At 43.3% G+C, this 8,009-nt stretch overlaps 1 protein-coding gene across 1 annotated transcript; it reads left to right on the forward strand.

Annotated features, from left to right (window-relative positions):
* The first annotated feature begins 6 nt into the window (after positions 1-6).
* LOC130547610 (uncharacterized) lies at positions 7-7,740 on the forward strand. The gene is made up of 2 exons (XM_057323679.1): positions 7-1,228; positions 1,305-7,740. Exon 2 carries the CDS (start codon positions 6,430-6,432, stop codon positions 7,486-7,488), a length of 1,059 nt encoding a protein of 352 aa, XP_057179662.1. The 5' UTR covers positions 7-1,228; positions 1,305-6,429; the 3' UTR covers positions 7,489-7,740.
* The last annotated feature ends 269 nt before the right edge of the window (positions 7,741-8,009 follow it).

The following is an 8,009-nucleotide window of genomic DNA, read 5'->3' on the forward strand; positions in this document are numbered from 1 at the left end:
ACCAGACCTTGGAATGTCGCGATTGGCCAATCAGAATCAAGTATTCCAGAGCACAGTGTAATAAAAGCAGATGTTTACTGACAGATGAATAAACATCATCTTTAAGGCTTAACATTATATTCCTTTCTTACCACATAAGTTTAACGGGGATGTCCATTTTTTAGATACAACTATCAAAAGCTTTTTCAAAACATCATTAACTTAATACTAGTGTTTTAGAACAATAAATTGTATCAATAATTATGTAATTAAAATCTTATAATACATATAGTAACCATAATAGACAATGTTAGACTAAATTTCTTATTTAAGTTTGATGGTTATATTTCATATGGTACCATTCATTGCAGTTGCACCACTTGTTTTCCTGGTTGTGTCACCTGACCTCCTGGATGCACCACCTGACTTTTACAAATAATTAAATTGAACAGGGTTCTATCTGGATATCTGTTTTAGCATTTGCTAGCAAGTTCATACACATAATTCTTAATAAAATTCCAAGCTTTTTTTTTTAATAGCATTTTGCTATCATTACATTGGTTGTACCACCTGACCTGAAAATGTACCAGCTTGCTTATTACTTAAAAGTAACCACTTGTCAGTGTTTTTAGTATGGCTGTGTTTTTAAACATGTGAGGTCCTCATGCTTAGTGTTATTACCTCCTTTACCTTTCAATAAAAGGCCCAGCTTTGAAACAATCCATTTGAAAAAGGTTTAGAACATAAAATAATGCCATAGTACATTTGATTGAAAAAAGAAACATAATTTTAACTAGTGTCCTAGTCTGTCAAGTTGCATTGCCTGTCATATGAGGGGTTCGAAATACCAAAACATAAAGAAGTATTTATTATTTAAGTCGCAAAATATATTTAGCCTATATAGGTTTATCAAATAAAGTATAATAAATTCATTGTGTTATATAAAAGGAAATAATTCCCGAGGACACTAAAATATGCATGTCATGTCACTGCCACTTAAAAAAATTCTAATTTCTTTTGAATATAATAAAAGAGAACCCTATATTTAAATGTTAAATAGGTGTCACATACTGGTTTATAGGTCCATATGTGGATTGTGTAAAATAATGTGATTGTTCTCTTACAGAATGAAGAAGTACAGTTTCTTGAGGAGGAGCTGCAGAACCAAAAGCAGAAGTTCTCAAAGCTTCAGAGCTTTACTAGAAGCCTGCTGATAGCTGTGAAAAATAATGACCAAAAGAAACAGGAGGTGAGGGAATAGAATTAAAATCTGCAGACAAACATTAAGATAATAAATGTTAATCATTCTATTGTTTCTATGACAGGAGCTGTTAGCCAGTCTGCTTCATAAAGAGGACCTGGGCCTGGATAACCACATAGAGTTCGGCATAGAGGCGACTTCTACCCAGAAGGACTTTTCTATGTCAGAGGAGTACGACACAGGGCCAGTGAGACTATAAGCACAGTGCTGCTCTTTGCTTTATGGAAATTAACCATGTTTTTTTGTGGTAAAAGTATAGTAACCATGTTTTTTTGTTTCAAAGAATGGTTAATTTCCATGAGAGAAACCCCACAGCGTCCGTGTAAACTCCTCAATTACTCTGGTTTAGTCCAGTAAATTAAAGAGCAGGTGATGGGGCATTTATAAGTGTCCTAATATATTGAATTGGAGTCCCCAACAACATGGTGAAATGCACCCAATGTCAAAAAAACGCTGTCATCTCAAAAAATGCATTTATTTTACAGTGGCGGCTCGTGGATATTAAAAAAGAGGAGGCACATTAAATTAAAGTGGTCCCATCCCAGAATGTATAAGTTTTTTGCTTAAGTTAGTTGCTTAATAAAAGCCTTTTGGTCACGTATGTACCACGTTAATGTATGACATTACATATACAAAAGGACAATATACTTCAAATTTAACTCGCATGAATTGAATCCTCAGGTGCTCAAATAGAAGACATGGCCAGCAGAAATGTTTGTTCAGGCTCACCAAGCCATACCTGTCAACACAACATTTTGGCTGGGAGTCTCCCGTTTTTCACACCATCTCCCACCACCCTCCTGTTTTGTTATTTCTCCCGTAAAACTCCCGTATTTCATTTTTTTCTCCTTTGAAACTCCTGGACCGACGGGAACAGCTACGCGTTCTCTGTGCAGGCTCTGTGGCTTGATCGTACAATTTAGGATAAAGTTAGGGCTAGGTATGTGGGGCTTTATTATAATATTTTTTATATTCAATAAAATACCATCATTTTAATCATTTTAATAAATGTAATGATTTACACTCTGTTATTATTGCATAACGTTTATTGCACAACGATACTGAGGTGCAAACAGTAGCTACCACTATTTAAAGAATCAATAGCATCTATACTGTTCTCCGTATACGTCCTATGTATACTTCAACAGGAAGCTTAACTCTCCCTCATTAACTTCACAGACACCGAATGTCCTTTGCCATATCTTAGCTCTTGCAGAGAAGTGCGCCACGTATTCCATGCTTCCTTCATCTCTTGTCTTGTGGCAGTGAAGAGTCCCAGTCAGTATTCTCCAAGCTTAACTCTCGTAAAATAGCTTTGCCTTGGATAGTTACTGGGGCTGCAAATCCTAAAGGGTCGAACAGACTATTGATAGTCGACAAGACTCCTCGACGTCTGAAGGGCTTCACTGCATCAGGTACTTGAAAAATGAAATGGTCTATTCTGAGGTCCCAGTTTAGGCCTAAACTGCATTGTATGGGAAGATTGTCTGTGTCCAGATCCAGATCTTTTAGATGGCTGGCGTAATCTTGTGATGAAAAGGTCTCCATGACATCTCTCTTGTTGGAGGCAATCTTGTGCAATAGGGCAATAGCTAGCGAATATTTTAGTAATCGAGTATTCTACTGATTTTCCATCGATTAATCGGGTATTCGGATAATAAGTACTCTTTCTTTATTAAAGAGCAATACTAGATATACAATTTATTGCTGAAATTGCATACATTAATATCTGTGAAAACTAAATCCATTTAGTACATTCCATTGCCATATTACATTCAAAATGCAATATAGGCCTAATACAAATGCAGTGGTGGAAAGTAACGAATTACAAATACTCAAATTACTGTAATTGAGTTTTTTTTTCAGGAATTGTACTTTTTTTAAGTAGTTTAAAAACGGTGTACTTTTACTTGAGTACATTTTTAGTGCTGTATCGGTACTTTTACTGCGCTATTTTTCCTCACATTGTCGTGGCTACTTTATATGTTTACTCTTCATGTGATTGGCTAAGGAGAATAATCAGTCCCGTCACGTGACCCCGCCCACTCAAATCGCTCATAGAAAACTTGCGTCACACAGATTTCAAGACATCTGCCGCCGATTTAGTTTAATCATGGAGGAGGACGAACGTGTGCGGCAGGCAGGGCGCGTATCAAATGGCGGTTTTGCGCACTTGAAAGTCACTGCGGGAAAGGGACACAATACGAAGGCTCGTCCGAGATATGGAGAAATATTGAGTTCCTGTATCACTCTGTTCGCCAAGTTTCATCCAAACGGCTTTATCATGAGATAAAATTGTCCATCTCTCTCCAAAGTCTCTACACTAAGTTCTCTGCCCTTATAAGTGAGTAGGGAACATATGCGATTGGAACGCATGCGAAGCAGTTTCGCAAACTGTGGATTACCCGTTATAATGTTGTAAATAACGTTCAGTTTCTTGCACAGTTCAATCGACTCGCTTAAATAAGAGGTCATTACATCGAAAGAAGCCGCAGGGATTACTTTTATGTTGCCTCTATCTGTATTTTGAACTTTTAAAGACATGGACCATGAAAAACAATAGACCACAACTCCAGGTAAAAATCTTTATTGTTCTACCTAAGAAATAATGTCACATACATCTTGGATGGCTTGAGGTTGAATAATTGATCAGCCAGATCCTCTACAGATATGACTGTTAATGCTAATCCAATGCAATTTAGGTTGCAAATATTTAGCATTTTATGCATGCAGTATTTGGGGCTCTTATTTATTATTTTCTGCATTGTGTGGCCTAGTACACATGATTGAAGTGTTGGAAGTGCATAAATGGTTTTACCTGGAAAACTGAGCTCATAATAGACAGACAGACAGACAGAACAACACATTGAATGGTTATTTTGTCTGAGTTGTATCCAGTTATATGCTTTATCAGTAAGGTAAAGATGTGTTTTGTTATAAGTAGCAATTTTCTATATAAATCTCCAAATTTGATTATTAATAATTATTCTTAATTCATTAAATAAACCCCACTAAAAAGTAACGAGTAACTAGTACTCTGAGTAGATTTTGAGAAGAGTATTTTTTACTTTTACTCAATTACTTTTTTAACACCAGTACTTTTACTTGTAATTGAGTACAATTTCAGCAATGTAACAGTACTTGTACTTAAGTACAAATTTCCAGTACTCTTTCCAGCTCTGTACAAATGTATAAATATGAAACATTAATAAAAATAGAAAGAATAATTTCAAAGGTAAACAACTAACTTCAGCTTATGCATGATGCATTTAGTTTTAGTTTCTTTTTTTACTATTAAATAGTAATATATTGGTCCACATAAAAATATTTTTTTAGTGTGTTAGCTTCACTCAGTAAAATGTTCTGAAATAAACTCTCAGAGCAACTCTGGAGATGAAGTTCATGTGTTCATGTCTTCATAAAGCGCAGACGCAGACAAATTCATGAGCATCACGCGTTTAGCACGTTAAACTGCAGTTCATTCACTCAGACATGAAGAACAGACAGATGACATGTGTAAATAACATGATTTGGCATCCACTAGTCCGAATCTAGTTTTATGGACTCCATGCAGCCGGAAAACAAGTTTCACTCGCAAAATAGACTAAAACTAAGTAAAATAGCAGTTCACCATTTCAATAAGCTATCACTTATTTATCAGCATGAGAAATACGTGTGAGCGTGTGAACAGACTAAAATGCGTGAGACTTGAGAGCCCTGTAACATGAATAGAGTTTAGCGGGCTGTGCGTCAGTAATAACGGTCCGTGGGGAAATGCAGTGCTCCGTGCGTACTGTAGTTAAATGGATTAAACGAGGCTTCGAGGCAACAAAAATTGCCTCTATGATTTTTTGTATTCGAATTACTCGAGTTACTCGAGGAATCATTTCAGCCCTGTTGTGCAACCTCACATTGGATTTGGTGAGGACGTTTTGTGGCCGCTTCAGCAGACTCATTGCTGCTTCTACCGTGGGAAGGGACTTTAACCCATCATCAACATAGAAATCATGTGCTACAAACTGTTGCACTTCAGAATCTTGTCCTTGTCCTTCCAGGTGGACAGTTTTACTGAGACCATAGATAGCCACTTCCGGCGACCAGCTATTTCCAAAGACATGTACCTTCATACAATACTCTACAATATCTTTGCTGTACTGAAGTATTTTTTCATGTGGGCAAATATATTGTATAGTAAAGGACGGAAAACACAGAATCCAGAAAAATTTTAACAGAAAAAACGGAATTTGGGAAAAAATAAAACGGATTTCTTATTGTTGTTGTGTCATCCCTCGTATTGCAAGCCATATCTCTCCGGCCCCTCATTTGGGATGCTTTTCTGCATCGCTTGTGTCTTATTGCCAGGAAGACATTGTCTTGGTTTTTTAAATGGCAGCGGTGTTATCCAACCGTTGTTCCCTTTCTGTCGGTCTCTCGACGTTGTGTCGATCCGACAGATGGGGTTCGTCCCTGAGAACCAATCGTTTCCGACTACTTGGAAAAGGCCAATGAAAATTGGCAAATGAAATTTGCATGCCGGCCTCCGCCCCGGACATCCGGGTATAAAAGGGAGACGGCGTGCATCATTCATTCACCTTTTGTTCTTCGGAGCCTTCGGTTATGAAGATCTTCTCTTGCTGCTTAGCAAAAACTCTACATTGCCGGTTCTACGACGTGGTGCAGCGGACTGTCCCTTCCTGCAGCGACTTCCCCTGGGCGTCTCGGCGGTTCCAGAGGTGTTCGAGCCTGCAGACGGTGACTCACTGCGTTCTAAAAGAGCTAATTTCTCCAGCGTGGCATGTCCCGCTGTTCTCTTGGGTGCGGTGTCCTCATCGAGGATGGGGACAAACACGATGTCTGTGTCAGGTGTTTGGGGGTCCAACACGCTGAGACAGCCTTCGTGGACTCATCTTGCCCGCACTGCGGGCAGATGGTCATAGAGACGTTGCGGTCACGGGTGGCTGTTTTCTCCCGAGAATCAGCCACCACCTCGCATGCTTCCCGGGCTATGACGAGGATGGCTAAGGCCATTCCGTTCGCCAAGGCGAGCGGCGAGGGTGATATGGGGATTTCTGCGAGCGCTAATCCGTCAGCCGAGTGCTCGCGGACCCCGTCTCGCTCGCCTCATTGTTCCCTAGCTGGCGGTGCCACACCGTCAGCGTCCTCCTTCACGCAGTCGGACACGATGCGTGATGAGGATGAGATGTCCATCGCAGCATCGGAGAGCGAATTGCTGGCATCCAATCCTGATGACTCTCTGCAGCTCCCCTAGGGGGGGACGAGCTCAGGAGGAGGCGGATGTCGAGATGTCGGCCATGCTTTCCCGGGCCGCCGTGTGCATTGGGTTAGAGTGTACTCCGGTGCCTCTCCCCCAGCGCTCACGGTTGGATACGTGGTTCTTGGGCTCTGAGCGCGACTCCAAGCCGCGCCCAACCCCGATTCCATTTTTCCCGGAAGTGCATGAGGAACTGGCGAAGACGTGGAACGCCCCCTTTTCGGCGCGTACACGTCAAACCGGTTCCGTCGCTCTCTCTTCCCTCGATGGTGGGGCGGCTAGGGGTTACGTCGACGTGCCCCAGGTGGAACGTGCAGTCGCGGTGCACCTGTGCCCGCAGGCGGCATCCACCTGGAGAGGTCGACCGAAACTCCCGTCCAAAGCGTGTAGGACTTCGGCATCGCTGGTGTCGAAGGCCTACACTGCCGCGGGCCAAGCTGCCTCCTCTCTCCACGCCATGGCCATCCTGCAGGTCCATCAGGCCAAGGAGTTAAAAGAGATCCACGAGGGTAAGACCGACCCGGGGTTAATGCAGGAACTCCGCACCGCCACCGGCCTTGCTCTAAGGGCGACCAAGGTGACCGCGCGGGCCCTGGGTCGGGCGTTGTCAACCATGGTGGTCCAGGAGAGGCATCTCTGGCTCAACCTTGCGCAGATGAGCGACGCCGAGAAAGTCCGCTTTCTCGACGCGCCCATTGCGCAGGGTGGGCTGTTTGGTGACACTGTCGAGGACTTCGCCCAGCAGTTCTCGACAGTGAAGAAGCAGACGGAGGCGATTAGCCATATTCTTCCCCGCCGAGACTCGGCCGCCCGTAGGCCTTCGAGTTCCCGTGCGGCCTCTGCTTCCCAGCAGCCCCGGCCCCCTTCGAAGCCAGCTCCGGTTCCAGCGCTCCCTACCCAGGCGGCATCCTGGAAAAGGGCGGAGAAGGGGAGACCACCACCCCGTCAACAACCTTCGAGGAAGAAGCGTTCCTGACGGGAAGACCCCAGGCAGGGTAACACCATCGGGCCCGTATCCAGCCATGACATCGCTGGACGGTCGATCCGGGACGGTTCCTGCCCACGGGGGCCTAGCGCCCACTTTTGATAAGAGTTTCCTATCTCCCTGGGTGTTCTTCACAGCCGCTCTCACCCTCTGTCAGACGGTGTTCAGCCACTCGACGTTGCGTCTTGGCGAGGTGCAACATCGAATGTATTTTGCAGCCCTCAGCACTCTCAAATCGATGGTGCGGGGGCCTGCATCGCAAGGCAGGCAAACCAGCAGAGCCAGTCTTCTTCCCGGGGGCCCACCCCCGGCAAGAGACCCACACTGCCAGGCATCGAACCACCCCCCGGGGGGTCGATGAAGCAGATCGTTCCTGTAGCAATGTTCGTGTAGGTGAGAAGGAAGAGATCGGGGTCAGGTTGTCTACTGGAGAGAAGAAGTACGTTTTATTAACAAAAGTATATCACAGTTCAATGCTGACGCTGCGCGTTTCTGTTTCCAGCCTCCGTATT

This window comes from Triplophysa rosa, linkage group LG24 (genome assembly GCF_024868665.1).
Source record: "Triplophysa rosa linkage group LG24, Trosa_1v2, whole genome shotgun sequence".
In the NCBI taxonomy this organism is placed as follows: domain Eukaryota; kingdom Metazoa; phylum Chordata; class Actinopteri; order Cypriniformes; family Nemacheilidae; genus Triplophysa; species Triplophysa rosa.